The sequence below is a fragment of the Cladophialophora yegresii genome, assembly GCF_000585515.1.
Source record: "Cladophialophora yegresii CBS 114405 chromosome Unknown aczIN-supercont1.2, whole genome shotgun sequence".
Lineage (NCBI taxonomy): Eukaryota > Fungi > Ascomycota > Eurotiomycetes > Chaetothyriales > Herpotrichiellaceae > Cladophialophora > Cladophialophora yegresii.
Window position 1 is genome coordinate 3,903,060 of NW_006913046.1, and position 24,997 is coordinate 3,928,056.

Sequence of the window (24,997 nt, forward strand, 5' to 3'; positions counted from 1 at the left end):
TCACAAGATCGAAAATTCTCATTCTACCCGCTCCACTTGTTCTTATCCGCGGAGGGACATTGGTGGTGATGGCCAGTGAGCCACCACCCCTGCCGACGCGCACTTCTAGTGGATTCAGCATCTTAGCCAAGATACGATCTCACAAGGATTCCAAACATTCGAGTCCGGGAATAGAGCATGTGCGTCGGAGTACCAGTTATGATAGCAACTCCAGCCCACCAGCCAAGTCGTCTCCTTTCTCTTCTCCTGCCCTAGAAGGCTCCGGGGTGAAGAGTAGGCGTCTGAGCGTGGATCCTCGAGATGACTTCGTTGTCAGCGTCTGTTCACTAGACGAAGAGTTTGTCTCAGCTTCGAAGATCGGTCGCAGGAAAGAGATTGGTAAAGGTGCCAGTTCGACGGTGAAGATCATGCAGAGGAAGGGCGGTAAGAAAACGGAAGGGACGACGCTCTATGCAGTCAAGGAGTTCCGCAAGAGATCCTCCAGGGAGACCGAGGAGGAATATATCCGGAAGGTGAAATCAGAATATACCATTGCCAAATCGCTCAACCATCCGAATATTGTCCAGACTGTGCGGCTTTGTACCAGCAACGGCAGATGGAACCATGTCATGGAGTACTGCCAACAAGGGGAGCTTTTCAGCCTGATGGAACGAAAGTATCTGAAGGCTGCTGATCGGAATTGTATCTTCAAACAAGTCCTTCGTGGGGTCGAATACTTGCACAGCCACGGTATTGCGCATCGAGACATCAAGTTGGAGAACCTGCTGATGACAGACGACGGTTATATCAAGATCACCGACTTCGGGGTCTCGGAAGTCTTTTGTGGCGATCATCCAGGTGTAGCAAGCTCGCGAGGACGTTGCGGACAAGGCATGGGAAATCCGCGAAGATCTGCTCCTGGCATCGTTGGTTCGAGGCCGTATATCTCGCCAGAGGTACTGTCCCGGGACAGACAATACGATCCTACCGAACTGGATGTCTGGGCATGCGGTATTCTCTTCATGACGATGACTCTCGGCGGTAATCCATGGCAAAGTGCAAGCAAGGAAGAGGTGAACTATGCTCGCTTTCTTGAGGGGTGGATGGCGTTCTTGGACCGCATTGGAGACACTCCAATCGATGAGAATTGTCATCCTCAATGTGGGCCCATGTTCAACGCTTTGCCATCAGACTCGGTCCGGAGGTGTATCCTCAAGATGCTGCATCCGGATCCGGAAAGGCGATGCACCATCGGTGACGCCCTGAACGACCGCTGGGTCAGGGTCATCGAGTGCTGCTCGCGAGAAGATACCGACTCGACGGTGGAGGCCATCGATGTGGCCAAGACAGGCTGCCACATGGTGGCAGCAAGAATGAAGGTCCAACCCAAGCACGACCATTTGCCTCCACCAATCAAGCGGTTGCCTCAGCATAGTTTCAGCATGGGTGATGGGACGTCGCGGTATGACTGATGGGGAACGGGCTTGACTCTCAAAGGCGTTGAAGGGTGACTCTGCGGGTGGGGTCCTCGATGTCTCTTCCCTTCTATTCTCTGTGTCATCGACTCTTGCTTGCGTTACGAAGTGCTCGGAAGCGCAGGAGTAAAGGTCTGTCTGTTCCGCGCGAGGTTGGGTTCGGCGTTGCAGCAATCAGAGGTACTAAAATTCAGGGGGTTCTCTGCATTGGGAGGTCCAAAAATGGGTGGTAGACTGCATTCACAAATTCCATAACGGCCGCAAATGAATACATCAAAGCACTTACGGGAACCGCACCAACGCAGACCAAAGGGATATGAAGATGTCTTCGATCGCATACTTGAGGTCACTGAAGTGTTGAATGCTGAGATCAATGTTGATCAGTGTGAGTGAAACTGCTCCTGAGTCCTGAGTCCTAACCGCCTTTGCCAGCGCAGACATGATCCGTGTGCATTATCCCCTGAGCATTCGTCATGAACATGCCTGCCGAGAAATTTCCACGTGAACAGCCAGGTACCCGCGACCGGAAGCGGAGACTCGCATACTTCCGAGAGCAAGTACATAGCAAGGACGTGGGCGGATGATTGGCGAAGAAGAGGTGGTGCATGTGGTGATAGTAGCGACGGAATATCTCATTACTCCATGCCGAAAGATGGTGGGCCATCTCACGTGATGGCAGCTTCGTACCTCGTATCGCACTCATCGGGACAATAGCCGAAGCCACATAAGCCACCGTCAACAACACATGCATGCCACGTCGCCCACTACGAAACGTCCAAGCAGCGATAGCGGCCACAAAATAATTAGGCCGAGGTCTGCGTTCAACTCGTACTTGTGTGCCGTTTAATCTTCCCCATATACCTAAGTACCTACCTATCCAAGATCATTGCCATTCACCGACAGTGAGTGAGAGACACCCTCTTTTTCATCTTAGCTGTATCTTCCGGGCCAGACTTCCACTGGTAAACCCTGATCGACTGCGGCCGAGTACATCCTAGGTCATAGGCGGCCGGCATCGGAAGGAGGCAACCCCAGAATTTCTGTCTCGGACGAAGCCCTGTAACTTGGACTGGCAGGGAAGCGTCGACTGAATTACGTTTAGTCCTGAGAGGGAATTGCGAAAGCTCTCTACCGTGGAAACGAAACAAGACCTCACAGCATCTTCTTTTGAGGAGAGCGACTCTACGGCAGCGGCATTGCAGAGCACGTCCTGATTAGATCGTCACTGCCCGGTCGTTTGCGTCGAATACTGCAGCGGAAGACCTGGCCCCCTGGCTTGTTTGCCTCTGGCCAGTTAGGCAAAAGGGGTATCAACAGTCAACACTGCAGAGAGACTATCAGAAGGCATCACCGCTTGACACTTCTTCGTCTCGGCTCGGAAAGGAATTGGCTTTGAACACTGCTGCACCTCGACCGGAGAAGGATCGGCTTGGACATTGTCGTGTCTCGACCAGAAAAGAAACCGGCTTGCACAATTGCTGCATTTCAACCAGAGAAGAACCGGCTTGAAGGACTGCTTCGTCTCAACCAGAAAATTAACGGGCTTGATACTGCTTTCTCTCGACCAGAAAGACCCGGCTTGAGTCGTATTTTCCCGCACCCGACTTTCCACCATCCACCGTTCCAGACGCGCGTCAATTCCGAGTAAGTCATCAGATGGCACATCCCACCACCATCGATCCCGCCGACAACGAGGCCCCACAACCAGACCATCCCTACCAGCCCTACATGGACACCGCACCACCACCCAACGCGGGCCTCTCCGACGCCAACGGCATGCCTCTCACAGAACGCGAGATCGAGTCGCTTGAGACCCAAGCCCGCGCCGAGCGAGAAACAACACCCGAGCCCAAGGATTTCAACATCGCGTTCCCAGATAACCTGCCCACCCCGCCGTTCTTGCACGTCGACGGCGTGCCCAACTTCAGAGACCTAGGCGGGTATCGATGCGCGCCTCCGACAGAGATGACAAGCGGTGCTGCAGACGGCGAGGGCAAGGTAACGTACGTCCTGCGGCGAAACCTGCTCTACCGCTGCGCGCACCCCACGCACTTGACGCCGCAAGGCCTTGACTACCTCACAAACACACTGAACGTGCACGACATGTACGACCTGCGATCCGCACCCGAGATCGCGCGCCTCGCCCACACAGTCGCGTCAAGTGGCCAAGCGATCTATCCCCTCGCGGACCCGCAGACGGGCTGCCTCCGCGACAACCTCCCAGGCCTCACGAGGCACTTCGTCCCCGTGTACCAGACCGAGGACTACGGGCCCGTGGCCCTGGCGCGGAAGCTGCAATGGTACACGGCCGAACAATCATTCAATGCGGGCCACGACTTCCCCTACAGCGAGGGCTTTGTGCGCGCGTACCGCGACATCGCCACGCACGGGGCGGGCGCCTACCGCGTCATGTTTAGGCATTTACTCCGCTCGCCGACTGCCGCTCTGGTCTTCCACTGCACGGCGGGCAAGGACCGGACGGGCGTCTTTGGCGCGCTGGTCATGAAGCTTGTCGGGGTCGACGAGGAGACGATCTGCTGGGAGTACGCGCTCACGGAGCCCGGACTGGGGTCGTGGCGCAAGGAGTTCATCGAGCGGATCAGCAAGACGGGTCTGGGTGGTGGGGGCGGGAAGGCTCACCACGAGAATGGCGATGCGGCCGGTGCCCGCCCCGCAATCTCGCGCGACGAGGCCGCCCGTATCTGCGGCAGTCGGGCCGGCAACATGCGCGCCTTTCTGCGGACCGTGCTGGACGGCGAGTTTGGTGGTGTCCATGCCTATTTGACGGATCGGTGCGGACTTACGGCCGAGGAGGTGCAGAGGTTGCGGGACGCGCTGATCGAGGAGGTATCCACGGAGGAGGTGCTGGCACGGGTCGAGATTGAGGGCTGGACGGCCGAGGAGGGTTGCGTGGATTAGGTTCCGCAGGACACGCACAGCTGTCGTCGCAGTCATCAAGGTCGCCGCAGTCACCGCATTGACCCGGCCAGACTAAAGGGGATAGAAGGATCAACCACGAGATGGACGGACTGAACGACTATTGGTAGCTGATTCAGCTGATCGGCTGGTCTATGGGTACATTGACAAGATAGCGTCGTTGGGACATTCCAAGATGAGACAACACAGATCAGCTGGGTTGAGGCGTTCTATCATGGTTCTTAACACTAGAAATGGAAGCCAGGCAATCCGTAAAGATATAGAAGACATTACTCGTAGTACAGGACGGAAGGAATAAGGAAGAATCGTTCCAACGCGCAAGTGGCCCGCTGGTCCCTTGTTGTAGACCGGTTCCTGCCTGATGTATGCTTCCTGCCACTCTGATCAGCATGCCATGACATTCCCATAGGTAAAGGGCCTCGCCACGAGGCAACTTCGTCGAAACATGCCGCCCTTCGAGCTCTAAGTTGCAACTTGGGCGGTATCGTGGCTATGCCTGAGGCTCCCAGCGTTCGCTCTATCTATGGGTGGTCTCCAAGTGCGCAATATGCAATAGCCGCGGCTCTTTGCACCTATGCTTGCTGATTCTCCGAACTGAAGCTGACCAGGCCCGTCGCCTGTGATCGTGTAGTCTGTCCCTAGGGTGATCACAGAAGAGCTGGCTCTTAAAAGTGACCTGTCACTCGCAGGAACTGCAGTGTTCAGATCGTTCTGAACGAAGACTCCGAGCTTGACTCGAGATCCAAGGCACGATCGTCGGATACCCATCCTAGGCGTCATTGTTAATATCCATCTCCTGTCAAATCAACACAATCTCCTCCAACTCGTTTGCGTCGTCCGGCCAAGCTTCGCCGTACATGATGCCGTGGACGTAGACGTGGGTGATGAGTCTGTATCCTCCATCGACAGGGCGGAGCAAGAGCGGCATCTCCATGCCTTGGACCACAGCGATCACGTCTCCAGGAGCGGCCGGCGTAGGTAAAGGGTCTGGTGCCAAGCCGAAATACCCTTTCTTCGTATGGAAAAAGCATTTGTGACGGCAATGACTCTCGGCTGCCAGGTGAAACTTCCAAATAGATCGCCAAACCTTTGAGAACAATTGAGTGGGTGTCTGGAATTCCAAATATACCTTCAAGTGCGCCTCATCACCAGGCAACGGCCGATTGGGGTCTGCGGCATTTATATTTTCAACACCGATCTTGACAAACTCCAAATCACTGGCTGTTGTGGCTCTGAGCCATGGGTTGTAGGCATTAAACTCGGCATACAGAGAGGCGAAGGTAGGCTTGTCCATCAACAAGGTCCGTAGTAGAGCTTTCTCCCAATCTTCTCCTGTAGGATAGCAATTTCCAGGGTTACTCTTCACCCAAGCGGTCATGATCTCAAACGTCTCTCTGTGAGCGTCCAGGATATCGTCCCTTGGGGATATCATGTCGCGTAAGTTTCGATCACGCCAAATATTGCCAAGTCGGTAATCCTCGGTTACCCCTTCTAATCGAAACGCGACAGAGTCGAAAATTATTCCCGACACGATGAGACGATCCGCATCCGGTGAAAATCGCCATCCTCCGCGTGAATCTTTGGCTGCAGCGAACTGTTTGTAGCTGAAGCAATGTCTGTGATCCGGTTCCTTCCAGGCCGGCTGGCTCCAATCCGGGACCCACGAAGCAAGGCCTGGCCTGCGACTAGCGGTGGGTACACAGTAAAGGACAAATAAACTCTGATCGTGCTTGATAGTTGCAACCACCGACTCCTTGTATATACGCTGCACAGTTTTCTTATAGTCAGGCTGAGGCATCTCAAATTGAAGTTCCTGCAATATTCCATACAATGCGAAAACTTTGTCCTTTGGGTTTGTCGCCAATTTATCCCGTGCTTCATCAAATATGAGACAGAGCGAGGAACGATAGCCTTCCGCGCGTGGTGCAGACTGTGCGGAAGGTGCCAAAATGTTCGCGCTTTCGAACAGTTGTTGTTCGTATGCTCCCTGTTCTAGAGATAGCACGGAGGCGAGGAGTCGTGTTTGTAGACGCATAGCCCGAGCACATATATCCCAGCTGTACGCCGTGACTTCCATTGCGAGGCCCAGCTGGACCAAGTGTACCCAAGGCACGATGGCACTGCCACACCCAACTATGACCCGATCAGAACGGCCTAGTACGGCTTCTTGAATGGTCCAGATGCGATAAAACCAAGATCTCCTGGAAATGGGACGAAAAGGGTCTTCCGCCGCACTTGTGATGCCTGTCATCGTGTCAGACCCGTCAACAGATGTGCTCGCTTTTCTTACCAGTCGAAAGAGCTCGGAGCCTCAGTTTTAACTCGGCCGAGCTCTCAAAGCGTTGAGGTTGGTTGATAACGTTCTCGACTGCCAACATGGCAATTCTGGTATCGTCGTCCATCTCACCAAGCCATATAATGACTGTGTCCGCCTTCTTGAATATCTCGCCCATGAAGGATACCTGATGGTTTCGCTCGCCTATGGCATCCTCGGTTTGATCAATGCATATGCTATCGATCCACATCAATCGTGAATATGTCTTGCCCCGAAGATAACGAAGAGCAGCTTCACAGTTTGGCGTGACGGGTAAAACTCCGTTCCCGCAGTCGAGTTTGGTGCTCCCAGCCGGAGCATCCCACGAATATGATAGTGCGGCGTAGGGAAGAGGCTGATCCAGCGTTGTCTCCACGATGCAGAAGTTGAGAGGTGCTGCGTGGTTTTCAGCCGGAAGTAACACCACGAGACGAATGTGCCGAGGGCTCGAAAGCGGTACATGCATATATTGTCGCGACATGACAAGCTATATGAATCGTATACAATCTGGCAGGAAGTACTTCCTGTCATGAGGGCCTGTCGAGCTTCTTCAACCTCAGCAGCGTCGGCGGTGTGGATGAGGCTGAGCCAGGGACACAAGGCAACTGTTCGCCCGAAACGGGAAGCCGAACAGAGAAAACATCTGGTTACTTTGCGACCTGCTCGTTGCTCCGCCTCACGCTGCAGACGCTAAAGTTGTTCCAATGAGGTGGCTGTGATGTAGTGTGGTTTTGGATAGACGAGTAAGGAAGGACCAGTAGACCGTACTGGCTGCAGCTGGGCCGCAGACTCGTAGCTGTCGTGGCATAACGACGAGGAAAGCACAGGTTTTGCGCGAGTGGTCTCACCCATCTTGCCATCAATCGAGGGTGTAGGGCAGTGAACATGGACACGGGCATGGACATGGACATGGCGGTGGGCAAAGCAGGATAGACAAGAGAGGAAGCCTGCCATCAGCCTCGTTCGGGAGGGAATGTTTTGACTTCCTGCACAGCGAGAGGCGCAGTTTAGGGCCACACCTGCATGCTTCGGGCCCATCTAGCAACGCCGACTATGAAGAATGGAATGAGTAGCCATAGACACAGTGATGGGACGAAGGAAGTCACACTGGAACAGATACTTGCCGCTGACAATCCGTGTTTGGCAGACGGTACCGTCTGGTGAAATACCTGTCTCCAAACCGGGCTGGATACTCAATCTGCTTCTCAGCCTTGATGCTCGGTCGCTCCTATTCAATCTCAATCTCGTCTGTCGCTCACCTCACCTCACTCTACTCCCTCAACTCTCCCTCCTTCCCTCTCCACCAATATCCCTCGAACTATTGCCCCGGACAAGCGACCCGGACGTCCCATGCGGTGCACGCGTGGGACTGGCGCTCGCACTGGCATTGCCACCCGCAGCCGCCCTCTTATCCTTCTTGTTGATCAGATTCGCAAAGAACTGCGACATCGCCTCATTGCTCTGTTTTCCTGCCGCGTTCGCCGCAGGAGTGTGTGCGCCTTCGCTGCTGCCTCCGCCTCCCCCATGATCGCTCCCCATCCTCCTCATCGGTGTACTCGTCCCCACTGGACCGGAGGTAGGCGGGACATTCTTCGCATTCTGCCGCTCACTCTCCCGTTCTCTCAACCGTCTCGTCGCCTCCTCGGGGTCAAAATCAATGCCGTTCACGTTGATCTGATATGGACCGATATGTTCCGCCATCCTTGGATTGCTGACGCCTTTGGGCCCCATGTCCTCGCTGCCACCGTCAACACTTCCTGCCACACCTGACCCCGTGGGTGCAGGGGCTCCTTTGCGAGACTTCCGCTCTGCCTTCTCGTCCTCGGTCTTGAGCTTCTCCAGGACTTCATATTGGGCTTGGAGGAACTCTTGCACGGTGGGCACCGAGACCGTTTCGTCCTGGGAGCGTGGCTGGAAGGACTGGGGGGCGGAGGCGGGGTGACGGAGGGTCGACTCGAAGAGATGTACCGCTGATTCTGCGTCCTCGCCGTTCTGTGTCGGGTGATCTTGCTCCGGCCCAGTAATTGGTCTAGATGACAGATCAAATTTCTCGTCAGGTGGTGACTGGATCTCGACGGACCATGCATTCCCAACGGCCTCGGGGTCGAATCCGTCCTTCAAAATGCGAATCTTGCCCCACGAATCCCAGTTCGGAGGAACGAGAATCTTGTCCCGGTCGACAATGTTGTGCTTTGCAACTTCCCGCTTCAAGAGCGAATGGATGCTCAGGCTCGAGTGGATCAGTGTCCGGACATTGTTCGAGTCGAAAGTCGCGGTGTACACCAACGAAGAGCCATGCTTGAGTAATACGCAGCGAAGCCACTGCATCAAAAAGTCAAACTGATCCTCGCCCCAGCCGTAGTCTCGCTCCAGGTTCTGAATCTTCTCAGCTTGGATGCACACCACGGACAGTGGAATCCCGAGTCCTTCGTTCCACTCGCCCGGTCCCGGCGGTACAACCGACTTCTGCTCCGCGGTGTCTTTGCCTCCGCCACCCAGTTGTGCAGAAGGTGCGTCGGGACCGACTCTTTTCTCCTTCCACGCAGTGATGACTTCTTCCATTTCAATCTTCGTCTGCTCGTCCAGCGTCAAGATCACGGCCCTGAGTAAGCGGATCCACTGTCGTAGTTGCCTGGCCCATTTCAAGGGATCTGACCAGTCGAGAAGGATGGTAATTAACGTGTGCTTGACCGTCTTTGCCGTGAGAAGCGGCCTGAGTAGCGGTGCGAAGCTCGCCGATGGGTGAGCAAGCATGTATACATTCAGCCTGGCCAGGACGTCCTCCTGATCCACGTCGAGCACGTCGTGGTATGTGTATCCGAGCGCATAGCGATTCGAGATCGGTGCCGTGCGTGGCTGCCGTCTTCTGTCGTTGTTGGCATATCGAGGCCGTAGGTTAGGAGGGTTCAAGTGGTCGAGGAACTCGCGCTGTTGGTCGGGCGTGTCGCCCAGGACGATGAGTTGTTTTTCGGTCAGATCCTTGCCCTTGGAGGCTCGGTTGAGCATCGGCACCCATATTGCTTGCTTGTCGCCATCTTTGCTGCCGGGGCGGCGGAGGGAGGGAATAGGTGTGGTCGATGGCGACGAGCGAGGAAAGGCGGGACTTGGTTGAGACGCTGTCAGCATTGTAAACGAGTAGGTGGGGGATTGATCTTGCGCGACGACGACTAGGCGCAGGGGACCAGCAGCTGCTGAAATTTCAGTGCGCAATGCAATAGTTAGTCTCCCTGTCGACGCGTGGATGCACTGAAGACGAACATTTGGGGTTCGCAGATCGCGTCTTCTCCGCATGGCGCACCCATGGATTCCCCTTGCACCCTACGACTAACTCAAAACTTAAGCTCGATTTTAAGCGTTAGGGCTGCTAAAGATACTGTGAGGACTGTGTATTATTTCTCCGCAGGCACCGACTCGACGCCAGAATTTGCGTCCCGCCAGAACCACTGAGAATATTCCTCCGCAGGCTGGGTGGCAGGCATCGCTGCCAGAATTTGCATCCCATCTTCACGACACTCACGACCTTGGACGAAGGATGCGCTGAGGTCTGAGACCTCCCTCTTGAACACTCAACTCGTCAAACGCCGCCACCATGAACGCGATCCGCCAAACCCAGCTCCTGAACAAGCGCGAACTCGAAAACGCCACACCCCCCTCCGCCTCCTGGCACGCCGACTACCGCGACACCGCGTGGATCTACATCGGCGGCCTGCTCCCGGACCTCACGGAGGGCGACGTCTGCATCATCTTTTCGCAGTACGGGAACCCCACGCACCTCAATCTGATCCGCGACAAGGAGACGGGGAAAAGCAAAGGCTTTGGGTTCCTCAAGTATGAGGACCAGCGGAGTTGTGATCTGGCCGTGGACAATCTCGGGGGCGCGGACGTGTTGGGCCGCCTGCTGAGGGTCGATCATACGCGGTACAAGAGGCGTGATGACGAAGATGAGGAGACGTATCGCGTTGAGAGGTTGGAGGCGCTGCAGGAGGCTGAAGAGAGGATGAATGCCAGCGGGAAGAGAGGGGGTGGGAGTGGGAGTGATACCGAGGATGAGGACAATGTGGCCGACGGGCACAAGAGAAAGAACAAGCGACGGCGCTTATTACTCAAGGAGGAGCAAGAGTTGGAGGACATGCTGGCTCCCGCGCAGGACGGCGAGGAGGAGGATCCCATGCGGGAATACCTTATCCGGGAGAAGAGGGAGGAGGTTGAGAGGGCAAAGGAAAGAGAGGCTACAAAACGGGAGGGGAAACACCGGCATCGAAATGACCGGGATCGGGAAGCGGACAGTGACGAGGACACAGATCGTCGGCACCGTCACCGGCACCGTCACAGGCATCCAGCTCGAGATCCTCATGACCGCGTGGACACAAAGGCTCAGCGCGATACCGAGCATAGCGAGGAGAGGCGAAGGGATCACCGTGATGATGATGATAGACGTCAAAGGCGCAACGATGAAGGTCATCGTCGCGGTGGAGATCGAGAGACGAGTAGAGAGAGGGAGCACCGTCACAGACATCACCGCACAGATAGTAGGGAGAGGAGGTCCCCCGGGGACCGAGAGACGAGTAGGGACCGCCGTCAAAGACATCATCGCACAGATAGTCGGGAGAGGAGGTCCCCGCCGGATCGAGATCGGGATCGTCCTTCAAGACGCCACGACGATGGTTGATGATTGGCACCTAGTACGCTCTTCGGTATGCCATTTACGGTCCAAGATCAGGGTTTTGTGGCCAAAAGATATCCAGAATCCTCCAGACACTCGCCTGGCAGTGGTGCTACTTCAGCAATCAGTATACTCAACGACTGTTTTGACCTTCCGACTGTTTGAGTAACTCGACGCCCAAGTCCCTGAGCTTGAACTTCTCTGCAGAAACACACAGGTCAGCCAACGCACCCTATCAAGAAAGCTGATCTGCTGGTCAGTACTTACGGATCTTCCCGCTCGCCGTCTTCGGGTAATCCTGCACAAAGAACACATGCTTGGGCACCAAGTAATGGCCCATCCGCGCCTTGACCCAACTCCGCACTTCCTCGGGCGTGATATCCGTCTCGCCCTCCGGCAAATGATGTCTCTTGACCACAAACGCGGCCACCACCTCTCCGTAGCGCTCATCGGGCAATCCCACGACACTGACCTCGGCGATCTTGTCATGGGCGAACAGACAATTCTCGATCTCCAAGGGGTGGATGTTCTCGCCGCCGCGAATGATCAAGTCCTTGATGCGGCCCGTGATGCTCACGTAGCCTTCTTCGTCGATGGATGCCTCGTCGCCCGTGTGCATCCAGACTTTGCCCTCATCGTCGGTTTTCATGGCCTCGGCCGTCTTGTCGGGCTGGCCCCAGTACTCTTTCATGACCAAGTACCCGTGCACAGCCAATTCACCGCGCTCCCCTACATTTAGGACGCGATTGTGGTCGAACGGGTCCACGACTTTGGCTTCAACGTGCGGCAGCAGGCGGCCGACCGTGTTGATTCGTTTCTCGAGCGGATCGTCGGTCGTGGTCATCGCAGAGACGGGCGACGTCTCGGTCATGCCGTAGCAGATGGTCAACTCCGTCAGGTTCAACGTCTTGTGCAGCTTGCGCATCAATTCCGCCGGGACAGAGGAGCCCGCGGCGATCCCCGTGCGCAGGTACTGGAACCCCTCGTAGGCGACCTTTTCGTCGTTGATCAGCTCTAGCTCGGCGAGGAACATGGTCGGAACGCCGTAGAGAGCCGTCGCCTTTTCCTCCTGCACGGCCTTGAGCGAGGCCAAGGGGTCGAATGCTTCGGCGGGGAAGACAATCGCTGACCCGTGCGTCGCTGTTGCCATGTAGCCTAGGATACACCCGAAGCAGTGGAATAAAGGTGGCGGGCAGCACACGACATCCTGCGGCGTCAGGAGCATCCTGTCACCTATCTGGTTGCCGTTGTTCAGGATGGATCGATGCGACAGACACGCGGCCTTGGGCATGGACGTCGTCCCCGAGGTGAACTGGATGTTGACCACCTCGTTGTTCGATAGTGGAGCAGAAGGCGTCGGAGGACTGCTGTCCGAATCTTGGGATATGGATCCCCAAGGTGTCGTTGCGCGGAAGGGACTCGGGTCGATGCGTCCTGCAGAGTTATCCACCAGGATGATGTTCTTGAGCGAGGGGACTGTTTCCGAAGCCAGACTTGAGCTTTTCAAATCAGACACGATGGCCTCGAGAAGCGATACATTGGGCCGGGGCGGCTTGTACGGTAGATTCGTCTCGGTGCCAATGACGAGGTGCGAAGCCGAGAGGTGGTTGAATGCCGAAATGACCTGTGGTGCCGTAAATGCTGGGTTCAAGGGCACCAGGATGGCCCCGAGTTTGAACAAGGCATATGTAATGGTCGCGAATTCCAGGTTGTTCCCCAGAGATACACAGACTCTGTCTCCCTTTTCGACTCCCAAGCTTTGTAGTCCCCGGGCCACCACATTGCTGTCGAGGTCGAGTTGGTGGTACGTCAACCGTTTATTTTGGTGTCTTGAAATCACAGCGTTGCGGTCACCGTGGGCGGACACGATGCGGGAGAAGTTCTCACCGACCGTCTCTTCGAGCAGAGGGGGTTCTGAGGGGCCCTTCACTTTGGCAAGGGTCAGGAGGCTACGGCGTGCTTGGAGATGTGGGAGTTGTCCATGGCATCGTGGTGACCGCGGTCGCAAGAATGCCCGCATGGCTCTGGCATTGCCCTCTGGAGCCGGCACTATCTATTGCCGAGGATATGTCGCTGTCGTGCCAGCATGCGTTGTGATGTCGCCAGTGAACAGCAGGAAGAGCCTAAATGCTTCGCCTGGTCGCAACGACAAACAGCAAGCTGAGTTGAACGCATCCCTGGACTGTGGACGAACACTGCGGTCCTCGGCGGCCGGCTTCATCGCGGTGATGCCGAGCTTCGACAGTAATTAGCTTGAGCTGACTCGTACCTGACCGCAGGAGCGGGGGCGGCTACGCACGGCTAGAAAAAGTTTGTGGGGTTAAACATCAGATCAGATCGGGGTGTCCGGCGCCGTATAGGCCTCCGAGGCACCGGCGACGTAGCAATCGTCATGTCCATGAAATTCTGTGCATGTTAGGTCTCGTCTGGAAAAAGTGCAAAACAGAAAGCACCACTGGAAGAAGAAGAGGTCTGAAAAGGCAGTACTTGAAGCCTGACCTCGCGGTTTTAGACCTCGCTTCTTGTACGCGTGCAAGCGAAGGAGAGTGCGAGATCAGTCACCAGCCGCACTAAGACAGCAGTGTGACACGCACTGGCGAGTGAGAGTGTGTCCTCGCAGCGCCTAGCGGAGTCGAGGACCTGAGCCACTTGTACGGAGTACAAACAGCCACCATCACCACTCGAAGCCAGTCCTACCAAAGCCCAGGATGCGGGGAAAGCTCAGGACGAGCGCCTAGGGCAATGCCCAGAATGAGAATCCGTATGGGGTCTCTTGTCCTCCGTAAGATGCCATTGGGTTGTCCTCCTTGTGTGTTCTCACGGCAGATGAGGGTATATCGATAGCCATACATTCCTCCGTCGCCATCGCCATTGCATGCTTGATCTCCCTGTCAGGACAACAAAATGCTTCTGCGCCGAACGAGTCTCAGCGAACAACATGCCGCCGGAAAGACCACAGCGGAACAACAGGCGCGCCGGGATTCCGACGGCCAACGACCGCTGACTTGCATGTTTTACTTTTTTGCTTCCCAAATGAAGCGCAATACCCAGCCCGCCGATTCGGACCTCGTGCGAAGAGGGACAGTAGAGGACAAGCCCACACATCGGCTGGATTCGATGATTGCAAGACTAGGCATGCAAGCCGCGTTTTCTCCTTTGATTTCCAAGTTCGACACATATCCGGCAGAGATCCCAGACGCCAGGCCCGAGAGCTCGCGACGGAAGAAGCCGGCACCTCCTCCAGGAGAAGTTCATGACACCGTCCTGATCATGAAGTTTCGCGACAAGCGCGCCCAGCAAGAATGGATTGCGACCAAAGAGTGGCAGGACTTCATGCAAAAGACAGAGGGACAGGAGGTCTTCAGGAGGATGCCCCATGTGCGATGTGCCAGCAGTGTCAGAGGCCTGATGGATCCCATGGATATCCTGACTGCTTGATGGGACATGGAGGCATATCGGAGTCAACACAGGTCGACCACACGTACCTGTGGGGTTAGGAGGTGTGCCCTTCAAAGCCTTGCCGCACATCAGCACGCGCTTCCGTGGTGATTGGCTATGCTCATGCTGCCTATGTAACCGGGCAAACAGACCGTCACGGGATAGGAGAGGCCGTGTGCCTCTTAGCATACTTGTCTTGAGAGCCCAAGCCCCTTGCGAAGCGCTGAAGGGTACACCGACTCAGCAGCCACGCGATTCGACAGCCGCTGGATTTGGCTTTCAAAAGTCCTGCACTCCGGTCTCACCTTTTAAATCATGGGCTCTGCTCCCGCTGCGGCTCCTACTCTTCCCATCCCCGTGCTCTCCCTCTTCCTCGCCGTCCACGAAATGCGGCGTTTCCTCGTCAAAATACCTATCCTGCGCGTCCCTCTCCTCAACCACCCGGTCATCGTACTCTGAATTCTGATCGACGGCATCATAGTCAAAGTCGTCATCCCCGCCCCTCAGGAACCGAGCCTCCATCTCCCACTTCCACCGGTCCAGCCCCTCCTCTTTGTTCGTAGGTACCTCATCCTTCTCTTCGGCCAGGATCTCTCCATCCGGGCCCCGTCTATACGTAAACAAGGCATGCGGGTCAGGATGGTGCAGCGCGTCTAGCTTCGCCTCGCTGCGATAGAGGTCCGCCTCCAAGATGCCCGAGTATCCCTTGCGTCGGCCTTCGGCTTCGCGCTCCTCGGGCGTCTGGAAGCGGCGGACGAGGCGGTCGTAGAGGAGCGGATCTGTGGGAGACGTGAGTTTGCGCGCTTACCTACCTGCTAAGGAGGAGCTAATGGCACACCTGCCAGCTCGAGCTGCGGGCCGAAATATTCGGGATGCCGGTCGAGATAGGTCTTGCGACGGTTCTTGATGCGGACGCGCGGAGGAACTTGGGCTTCCGCGGAGGGGGCTGCTGCGCTGGAAGCGTTATGCAGGTGAATGGGGACTCCTGTTCCTTCTGCGAACAGGGGCATTGTGCGCGACGGTGTCCTTGATCGAGGCTTTATATACACACAGGATTACAAGCGTTGCTCTCGAATGTGATGGTGAAAGGTCAACTACATGCGGGCTCGGGCTTGCTCGACGTCAAATGCCATAAAAATCCGCCGTAATGAAATAGTACTGCCAAATGTGGTAATTACGGTTGCCGGTTATGGATGAACACGGCGGCTCCGTAATTACCTGGTACAGTACCTAGGTAGATCGATAAGTCACTGTACTTTGTCGGTTTGAGATTCAGAGGATAACTGAAAGTGGCGACACCCCTCGGCGAGCGCCTCCATCTATCATGGGGTCGGTAGCTTGTAGTTGTCTTCGGATACCCATCGAAGCAGCTGCCTCCTACTGTAGCTTAGGCCACTCCCCCTTCCCCTGCGGGTCATGCAGCTTTGTACTGCGTGCGTGCGTGCGTATGTACACATTATAGTTGCGAAAGCCGCCTTCTCCAGGCGTTTTCAGACGCGTAGTTGACGAAATGGAGCAGCCCTTCACCATCCCGCTCAGATTCCGGAGTCATCCTGAAGGAAATGGTTCTTTGCCACCCATTCGTCCCATTTCTGACAGGTGTCCCGCAGCTGTTTCTGGTCAAAGGGATCGAGCTGCACTCTGGCCCCGTTCTCGACGATCTGCATTGCCAGCCCGCCTGATGCGTGAACTGCAATGTGGCCTGGAGTGAGGTTAGCAGTTGAAAGGGCAATAGATGCCAGGAGAGTAACATACAGTGCATCAGCCAGATCCCGGGGTTGTCGGCCTTGAACGCCAGCACCAGGAAGCCGCTGGCAGGCAGCAACGCCACGTCCCGCCGTGGCGGGTTCTTCAAGTTCAGGTTCAACCCGCCAATCTGGTACGGCTTGGTGGATTGCTGTAGAATCGCAAAATCATGACCGTGCAGATGGATGGGGTGAGCAAGTGGGAAGTATTGCCGGCCGGAGCGCGGGATTCCCGTGCCGGACACGAGGAAATAGACCCAACTGTCCTCGGTCGAAGAATCCTGCTTCACGACCACTGAATGGCTATTAAATTGCTTTTGCGAAGCATTGAGATTCTGCGCGAGCGTAATGTTGGAGAAATCCAGCCACATGGTGTCGCTATACATGTTCCAACGTCCTGTCTGGATACTTGCGGGCCAGAGAGAGCCTGCCGTGATATTGTCAAAGCCAATGTCGAACTGGCTATCGGCCGCAATGTTGGAGGGCGACCCGACCGTCCAGTTGAGTACCGGCACCAGCTTCGCGTATGGCTCATCACGACACTCGGTGCTGAAGGTAAGAGGATAGTCGACGGGGTCCTTCGCCTTGTTGTATGCTACGACACCGGTCCGGTTATCGACTTTCATCCCGGCTGGACTACAACCAGCGGCTGGTATGGTTCGAATCCAGTAAGAAGCATCGTCGTTGCCGTCCATGGGATTTGCTGTAACAATGATATGGTACCGCTGTCCTGTGCTCGTCGTCAGTCATATCAGAGGCACGCCAGAAGAAACCTACCGATTCCGACTACCACATGGTCTGTCATGTATGGTACAATTGGAACAAAATCGGCCCCGACTACCTGAATCTTGTGATTGTCAATGGAGAAAACAAAGGTCGTATCCACTGAAGTGTTGATGAGGCGAAGCAAATAGCGTCTCCCCCTGACGAAATCGAGCCGAAACTCCTTGCTTGGGAGGCCGGCTGGCCAGGTCCCTTTGCCACCAACCAGGATGTTTTCCGGGTCAGCTGGCCGCTTTCCATTCAGAATAGAGTTCCACCATGCAGTATACCACGGCAGGTGAGACCAGTCGCTCATCAACACTGGAGGTTGTGCCTCGTCAAAGTCTGCTGAGGATGGACCGTGTATCGTCAAGGGGCCCAACACGCCATCACCGTACTGCAGACTGTAATGGCTGTGATACCAGGATGTGCCGTACTGCATAGCTCTGAACTTGTAAGTGAAAGTCTGGCCGGGAGCGATCGGACATTGCGTGATGGCGTTGACCCCATCGTTGGCGGTTGTGTGCAACTGGCGGATTCCATGCCAGTGAATTGTTGTGCCATTGGTTGGAAGAGTATTATTCACCGTGATCTCCAGCCAGTCACCCCAGCATCTGCGCACAGGTAAGTTCATGAGCTTGCATGTCAAAGAGGCGGACACACGCTTCAATCCATGGTCCTGGGTAAGTGCCATTCACGAGCATCGCCGCCCGTGGCACTCCATCTGGCGAAATGGTTTTGTTGTTGATTTCGATATAGTACTTGCGTGTGATGCCCTCGGGGTAAAAGTTCTCGTAGTCGGTGTTGATATTGTACGATAGTTTCTTAGGATCCGGGTGCTTGAGCCAGCAGGACCGATCACCATACGTGGAACAGAACTTGTAGTCCTTTAGCTTCGGATACTCACAGCGAAAGTCGGAGCCTCTTGGTGCCGAGGGAGGGAGGAACGGCTTCGGGGGCAAGCGTTCGTCAGCAAGGAGACTCGGCTGGGCGGGCTCGGATGCCTTAGTAGAGACGGACAGTGGATGCTGGTCAGGCCATTGTTCTCTGGGCGGAGAGAGAAGAATGAACTGGAACACGGCAACGATTCTGGCCCAGAGGGACACCATCCTGACGAGACAGAGGCCAAGGCAGTGGGAGAAGAGGAATACCCCATGTTCCTGTCTCGAATAAGGTGTTGACCACCTTTTTATCTCTGTAATTGACATGACACCGATGACTATGATGCATATGGGCCTGAAGCTGCACCTTTTTGCCGGTACAGTAACAGTGCGACCCCGCCTCTTTCAGATCGCTCTGACATGCACCTCATGGCAAGAATGCTGAAGTTGACTGGTCATATCAGGGTGATCGGGCGAGAAACGCGAGTATGTCCAGCCAGCCGCTCGTCATGGCGGCAGCCATGTTTCGAAGGTGGCTGCAGCTGTTGTTGCAAGAGCTGAAGAAGCTCGCTTGCTGACGTTGTCTGTTGGTCAATCTGGTCGAGACACTGTCGATGGCTTGCAGGGGCTCCACCGATTCAGCTCCCCCACAACGGGGTCGACTGATTTACAGAAGAGGAATCGAACTTGTCAAAGCTACTGCATCGAGTGAGGCTTCTCGGCTGCTTACTGTGGTAATTGAAGCTGTGATATATTCTCGTTTCTACAGCTTCTCGATGTTTATGCAGTCAGATGGGTCTGAAGTGTCGCCGCGTGACGGCTGATGGGCAATAAGCTCAGGCCACCCAGCAGGTTAGTGTCTTGGTCTTGTGCAACAACGTCCCTTGTTCTTCCAACTGGGTTTCAAGACTCTTCTGGATGACCACCCTCACCTCCCGGCGTGGCGGCAGGAGTCACTTCTTGTCCCACGGGCGTGCAGTAAAACGATACTAGATCTAGCCAAGACAGGTTATCAATGGACCTTTAGGCCGCACAATATCTGACACTCTCTAGAGCCCGCTGAGGTTGTGATTGAGGGGCAGCATCCAACGTTGTCTCTCCATGGCTGGTTCTGGGCTCAAGATTGCATACTCTCAGCCAGCCCAGCCTTCTGGGTAGAGCAGTCCGCGCCATCAGGCATCATTGGTAGGAACAACGCACATGCTGGAGGGAGAAAGCTTCAGCTCGACCAGACATTGCCGCTGATCGGACCGCTGAAGCTGGGAGAGTTGAAAACAAGCAAAGATAAGCCTCTGAATCTCTGCTCGGAACGTCATAGCGCTTGCGTTTACATGACCCTCTCCTCTCGATGCATGTAAATGCCGTGTGCAGGATTGACCGAGTCGACCCAGCACACCCTTGGCAGCCTATTCCTTGAAGGAGGAGAAGGGAGATGAGGCTTGGAATACTGAAGCGAGTCGTGAAATATGGTCCATGTGCTCGGAAGACCTCGGGTCCTGTGCAGAGTACGGAGTATAGTGAATCTGAACATAGTCCCATGAGAGGCCACGTCAAGCTCCGCCAAATCGCGATAGCTTACAGTGACAAGACAGAAAATCACGAGCATTCTTTGACGATCAGAACGCTCACACGCACAAAAACCGCGTACCTGTTAGACACTTGTGCTACTAAATTATTCGCTGACTTGAAGCATCCTCAGATTGTTCATCTGACGCTAGACGTATTGCTCAGATTCCCGATCGTAGGGCGATGCTAGCTAGGATATATGACCAGCAAGATTTTGCTAGGCCCTTCACAGAATCTCAACCCAGATGTAGACCAACAGTGCGAACCCGGACCCATGTGCCGTCTACAGACTGTAGGGATAGTTGCTGCTACAGAGCTCGATTGCGAAGATTGCAAAGCGGGAGTGCAAGTCCTCGGTTCCCGCTTGAGGGATGTTGTTGGCGGCAAAGATGAGGCTGCTGATGGCGCGACCCATAAGTGACCTGCTCCGCCTGCGGAATCAAAGCTATGAAACCAATGCATTCGGTTTAAGTCAATGTGGCTATTCCCTAGATGGTACCGGCCTGGGTGGATTCGGAGAATGCGCCACGGATGCGCTGGAGAGTTTGCGCCCGCGCGATGACAACTAGAGAGCCAAGAAGCAGCCAGCATGGGCCCCGTGTTGCTTGACGAGTATTTTGCTTCCATTGGTAGGAGCACAACAAACACCTGTTCCTTTGCGGTAGTCCGAAATAATCGTGAGGGCTTGTATTTCTGAAGCACAAATGAGGCTGAGCCTCAAAGCGAAAGCTAGAAGGCGCAGGAAACCCCATGCCTTTATACCTGTCTTAGAGGCTGTTGAGGCTAGTAATCTGAGGTCGTGGTGGCGATGCGCTATCCAGGTCGAATGCCTTGTTCCACGTTGGCTTGCTGGTTGGCCATATAAGCTCTTCAAGGCGCGCCCTTCTTCTTTCGAGGTCCACAAGCTTAGCTACGAGGGGGAGTCTGTCCTGCGTGGGCATCGGCCAAGGCCGTTGGCGCAGTCATGTGTGGCTTCGCAACAGAATGGCACATTCTCGTCGAACCCACATAAGAATCCTGTAACAGTCCGGGTATTGTTTCACCGGTGGAACTATGCGGGCATGTGACTTGACGAGTACGCGATAGGGCGCATTTCCTGAAGGCGTTCTGCCACCTCATCTCATTTCTAGAGCCGGGAAGAATCGGGGACCGCCATACCCATGTGCAAGGATAGCCTGGATATCGATGTTGGCATTGGGACACTGCGCCCATAATTTCACCAGAATATAGCGGCCAGAGCTGCATACAGATTAGCTATTGCTTGAAGCAGTAGTTCTTCCGCCATCACTCACACTGGAGGATCAAACTTGATCGCTGTGCTCGACTTGCTTCGGCTTATGAAGAAGCGAGCATGGGGTACAACCACGTCAACCTTGGCGGATGAACTAGGTTCTGCTCGATTCAATATGGTCTTGGAAGCTGGAGTCTCAAACGACGTCGACATACTCGACTGATCGTCTGGGGGCCGAGCTGGATCGACAACCCCACTAGTAAGTGCAGCTGCTCGCGAGCCCGTCCCACTGTAAGCTGGCCGACGGAGATAGGACAACTCTTGATCGTGGTCGCGACCCTGGCGACCAAAGAACTCATCACTTTCGCGGATTTGCTGGGCCCGCATGAGATCCAGCATACGGTTTCGATGTGCCAGCGTGTTCTCAAGGTCGCGCTGCTGGCGATGAAAGCGCTCTCTTTCACTAGGCCCTCGGGTTTCCCGCGGTATGTCTCGTTCCGAGCCCTCTGAGTCGCTGGAGTTTGTCCAAGGGCGGCCATTATTCCCCTCATCTCCCAGATAGACGGGTCGATACCGATCGACATACGACCTCAGTGAATATTCATCGTCATGCCAAGGTCGTGGTGAAGGTGGACTGTCCGCCACCTCTTCTTCGTCGGAAGGGTCTGCCACTGTCACCTGGAATCCCGGGACTAGGTGGGTTTCCAGTAATGGATCATCCTCCAGGTATGTGGGAGAGGTAAGATACCTCGAACGGTCAATCGACCTCAGAGGAGATCTTGCCGAGTTCATGTACTCATGAGAGGGCCGGTATCGGTCTCCTGCACGCCGTTCATGACGGTACTTAGGAGACCAGCTTATATCGTATTGAGAAGTGCGGTCAAGAAGGGCGTCATCTTCCATTGCGACAAAGACAAGTCCCTCCTGAATAGGTGCATCGTATCCTGATCGTGGTGCTTTGACGACTATCTTGGTCAAGGTGAAGGGCATCCCACCGATATGCTTCAACAAGAGGTTACATCGGTTGCTTTTCGTGCAATAGACGGTAGTGTCATCTTGGAGCACATTCTGCGGGTAGGAGTTAATCGGCGTGTGAGGATCCGGATACTCTCCACCATCGCAACTGATGATGTCCAGCTTCAATCCCCCGGGAACCACTTGACCCTTGTCGCCATAGCTGAAGGTTCGAGGCTCCTCTTCATAGGTGCCGTCGTCCAACTTCCTTCGCTTCGCCCTCTGTCGATCACCACGGTCGCCTGCGGATTGTTCTTGCCTGGCAGGTGACACGTGAGGAGGCGAGATATGAGTCTCTGAAGCGGTGCCTCTTCCACTCTGAGCAAGTCTTTCTCTCTGATACCTCTGTAACCGTTCGCTTGGTCGAAAGGCTCTCCGGCGGCTCCGCACGAGGCTTGATGGGCTGCTGGCTTGGGGGAGGCCCCCAGAGACAGAGGGAGCGTCTCGCTCCTGTAAATGTGCTTCAAGATCCCTCCTTCTTCTGTCCCGAGTGGCCGAACGCTCACCCATAACCTGATGCCCCGGTTCCTGCTCGGCTGCTCCAAGTTCCGCCATCTGGTCGCCTATCTCACGGTCAAGTGCTTCGAACGCCCGTTGTTGTTCGGCGCCCAAATGCCGCTCTGAACTGAGTAGATTCCTGAGGTTCTGGAGACGTGCGGAAATATCAGACCATGCTGGGCGGTCACTCTGGTCAGACTGGCTATAGTTAGTTTTGATCCGTCTGAATGAGCAGAATTGCAAGACTCGGGTGAGAAGTGGTGATTGCGGTCGTACCATGTCTAAACAAAGAAGGCTCGTAGATTGCTTTCAAAGTCACCGCGACGGCTAAAGGCATACAATGGGCCCAATACGGTCCACTCAGGATGTTATGTGCTTGTAGCAACATACAGCTTCGAGAGAATTCCAGTGTAGATTCTGCAGCAGGCAGTAGGTGGCATCTGGCAAGACCACGAGGTGAAGGGATGTAGTTGGAAGTTCACCACTCAGAAGAGGCACCGCCCACGCATTTGTGACAGCGCACTTGACTTTTGCCCCACGATATCGGCTTGGTGCTCGCAGATGGCCCGCACGGCGCATGGGACCCAAGGGACTACCCGGAGATATAAGTCGCCGTACCCTCTTTTAGGCATGGCCGACTCCCTTTGGCTGCCTCTAGGGCGCGCCCCTGCAGCATCGCAGGGTCGCTTAAAGTTCGCAACCACAGAAAACCTGGGCGTCATCAAACATGCCACGAGCGCCTCGAAAGAGGAACAATCACATTGCACGTGCACCGGCCTTGACTGGCCCTAGTAGTTGGCAGTGACGTGGGAGGGCCTGGTCATAGTACTCTCAGTACGGAGTACATACTTTACTTCTACTTTAGTTTCATCTCTCTCTCTTCATAGAATACAGAATACCAGACCAGTGCCCTCAAATCACGTCTTCATTAATTAGCGCTCACAATCTCAGTTCATCCCGACCTTTCCTCACCTGGAACTCACGGGGACACAAGCTTTCGTCCTCATATTTCCTCTTCCTCTTGTAGCCACCGCCAGTGTCATTCTTCTCTTTGCTTCAACATCTTGGAGACGATGAACGATAATCCTCTGCCTGAAAGCTCTGTTACGACCAACGGAAACAGCTCCACTATACCTGGCGCTACAGGCCCTGGCGCCGCTACGAATGGCGCCATTGACGAGTCAGCATACGTGACACCTGTCCCTGAGATGAACGGCATCAGCACCTATCCTCAGATTCACGACCCAGCCTTCAATGGAATAACCCTCCCGGCCGATGGAATACCGACAACCATGTTTCCCGTACAACCACAGCATCCAATCTCTGCTGATGAGATAGCCCTCTATGACAGACAGATTCGACTTTGGGGAATGGCTGTACAAGAGAAGTTGCGCCGGGCGAATGTTCTCCTGATTGGAATCAAGGGCTTGGGAAGCGAGATTGCGAAGAACCTCGTCTTAGCAGGAGTAGGAGTGTTGACAATTCTGGATCATGAGCTTGTCACAGCAGAGGATCTTGGAGCACAATTCTTCGTTCGCGAGACTCAGATCGGTCAGAACCGGGCTGAAGCAGCTCTCCTTGAACTGCAGAAGCTGAATCCAAGAGTCGAAATATACACAGATCCGCATGCAGCAGTGACTAAGGACCCAGAATATTTCCAGAACTTCGACATCACGATTGCTACTGGGCTGGTCATAGATGTCCTGGGAAGTATCAACATGGCCTGCCGGATGTACGGTCGCAAATTCTATGCCGCGGACACGCATGGAATGTACGGCTATATCTTTGCAGACCTCATGTTGCATGACTTTGTCATCGAAAGAGAGGAAAGAAACAAGCCCACTAAGGTTGGGGACATTGAAAGCCCGACAAAGTGCGTAATAGCGGTTGAGTCGAAAAAGGACGGCGAGAAGTCGCAGGAGATCATTTCGTACCAGGAGACATACTCGCCCATTCAGCTTGCGAATCTCTCTCCACTCCACGAGAGAGTGAGGAAGACGCGGCGCAGTCGAATGAAGGTCACGCCGCTACTATCGTGCCTGCGTGCCTTGTTTGACTTTCAAAGTCAGCAGGGTGGCCGCTTGCCGTCTTATAATAGAGCGGATCTTGAACTGTTCACCAGACTAGCCAACCAAAAGCATCTAGAGCTTTCGCTCCCGCTCGAAACTCTGAAATCGGACTTTCTCCGTGGCTTCCTGCAGAACCTTGGGTCAGAGATCAGTCCGGTGGTTGCCTATCTGGGAGGTTGTCTGGCACAAGATGTCATCAACGTTCTGGGACAAAAAGAACAACCGCTTCAGAACTGGCTTCTTTTTGACGGAGAAGAGTTCACGGCGACGATATTCTCGATACACCCGATCAATGAAGATGCGATGGAGATGATGAGCGCGAACGGATCGACAATGATGTCGAACACTGTGCCCCTGGAAAGTGCAGTTCCCGTGGCTTGAGCTACTGGGCTACGACAAGCGGGAAGCTGGACAGCTATGGACCA

General features: G+C 54.9%; 11 protein-coding genes across 11 annotated transcripts; 5 read left to right on the forward strand and 6 right to left on the reverse strand.

The window, feature by feature from the left end:
• Positions 1–68: 68 nt before the first annotated feature.
• Positions 69–1,451, forward strand: A1O7_03323 (HAL protein kinase; the record flags this gene model as incomplete). The annotated part of the gene is made up of 1 exon (XM_007757345.1): positions 69–1,451. One exon carries the CDS (start codon positions 69–71, stop codon positions 1,449–1,451), a length of 1,383 nt encoding a protein of 460 aa, XP_007755535.1.
• A 1,659-nt stretch (positions 1,452–3,110) lies between these two features.
• Positions 3,111–4,373, forward strand: A1O7_03324 (uncharacterized protein; the record flags this gene model as incomplete). The annotated part of the gene is made up of 1 exon (XM_007757346.1): positions 3,111–4,373. One exon carries the CDS (start codon positions 3,111–3,113, stop codon positions 4,371–4,373), a length of 1,263 nt encoding a protein of 420 aa, XP_007755536.1.
• An 817-nt stretch (positions 4,374–5,190) lies between these two features.
• A1O7_03325 (uncharacterized protein) lies at positions 5,191–7,186 on the reverse strand (the record flags this gene model as incomplete). The annotated part of the gene is made up of 2 exons (XM_007757347.1): positions 5,191–6,635; positions 6,682–7,186. The coding sequence occupies 2 exons, from the start codon at positions 7,184–7,186 to the stop codon at positions 5,191–5,193; spliced, it is 1,950 nt and encodes a 649-aa protein (XP_007755537.1).
• Positions 7,187–7,983: 797 nt separating this feature from the next.
• On the reverse strand, positions 7,984–9,831 carry A1O7_03326 (uncharacterized protein; the record flags this gene model as incomplete). Its single annotated transcript, XM_007757348.1, has 1 exon — positions 7,984–9,831. One exon carries the CDS (start codon positions 9,829–9,831, stop codon positions 7,984–7,986), a length of 1,848 nt encoding a protein of 615 aa, XP_007755538.1.
• A 463-nt stretch (positions 9,832–10,294) lies between these two features.
• Positions 10,295–11,374, forward strand: A1O7_03327 (uncharacterized protein; the record flags this gene model as incomplete). Its single annotated transcript, XM_007757349.1, has 1 exon — positions 10,295–11,374. The coding sequence occupies one exon, from the start codon at positions 10,295–10,297 to the stop codon at positions 11,372–11,374; it is 1,080 nt and encodes a 359-aa protein (XP_007755539.1).
• A 127-nt stretch (positions 11,375–11,501) lies between these two features.
• On the reverse strand, positions 11,502–13,388 carry A1O7_03328 (uncharacterized protein; the record flags this gene model as incomplete). Its single annotated transcript, XM_007757350.1, has 2 exons — positions 11,502–11,569; positions 11,636–13,388. The coding sequence occupies 2 exons, from the start codon at positions 13,386–13,388 to the stop codon at positions 11,502–11,504; spliced, it is 1,821 nt and encodes a 606-aa protein (XP_007755540.1).
• Positions 13,389–14,272: 884 nt separating this feature from the next.
• A1O7_03329 (uncharacterized protein) lies at positions 14,273–14,806 on the forward strand (the record flags this gene model as incomplete). Its single annotated transcript, XM_007757351.1, has 1 exon — positions 14,273–14,806. One exon carries the CDS (start codon positions 14,273–14,275, stop codon positions 14,804–14,806), a length of 534 nt encoding a protein of 177 aa, XP_007755541.1.
• A 279-nt stretch (positions 14,807–15,085) lies between these two features.
• Positions 15,086–15,816, reverse strand: A1O7_03330 (uncharacterized protein; the record flags this gene model as incomplete). The annotated part of the gene is made up of 2 exons (XM_007757352.1): positions 15,086–15,585; positions 15,645–15,816. 2 exons carry the CDS (start codon positions 15,814–15,816, stop codon positions 15,086–15,088), a joined length of 672 nt encoding a protein of 223 aa, XP_007755542.1.
• Positions 15,817–16,341: 525 nt separating this feature from the next.
• A1O7_03331 (uncharacterized protein) lies at positions 16,342–18,422 on the reverse strand (the record flags this gene model as incomplete). Its single annotated transcript, XM_007757353.1, has 4 exons — positions 16,342–16,508; positions 16,562–17,281; positions 17,329–17,927; positions 17,977–18,422. The coding sequence occupies 4 exons, from the start codon at positions 18,420–18,422 to the stop codon at positions 16,342–16,344; spliced, it is 1,932 nt and encodes a 643-aa protein (XP_007755543.1).
• A 2,453-nt stretch (positions 18,423–20,875) lies between these two features.
• On the reverse strand, positions 20,876–22,560 carry A1O7_03332 (uncharacterized protein; the record flags this gene model as incomplete). The annotated part of the gene is made up of 2 exons (XM_007757354.1): positions 20,876–20,999; positions 21,053–22,560. The coding sequence occupies 2 exons, from the start codon at positions 22,558–22,560 to the stop codon at positions 20,876–20,878; spliced, it is 1,632 nt and encodes a 543-aa protein (XP_007755544.1).
• Positions 22,561–23,576: 1,016 nt separating this feature from the next.
• Positions 23,577–24,953, forward strand: A1O7_03333 (ubiquitin-like 1-activating enzyme E1 A; the record flags this gene model as incomplete). Its single annotated transcript, XM_007757355.1, has 1 exon — positions 23,577–24,953. The coding sequence occupies one exon, from the start codon at positions 23,577–23,579 to the stop codon at positions 24,951–24,953; it is 1,377 nt and encodes a 458-aa protein (XP_007755545.1).
• Between the last annotated feature and the right edge of the window lie 44 nt (positions 24,954–24,997).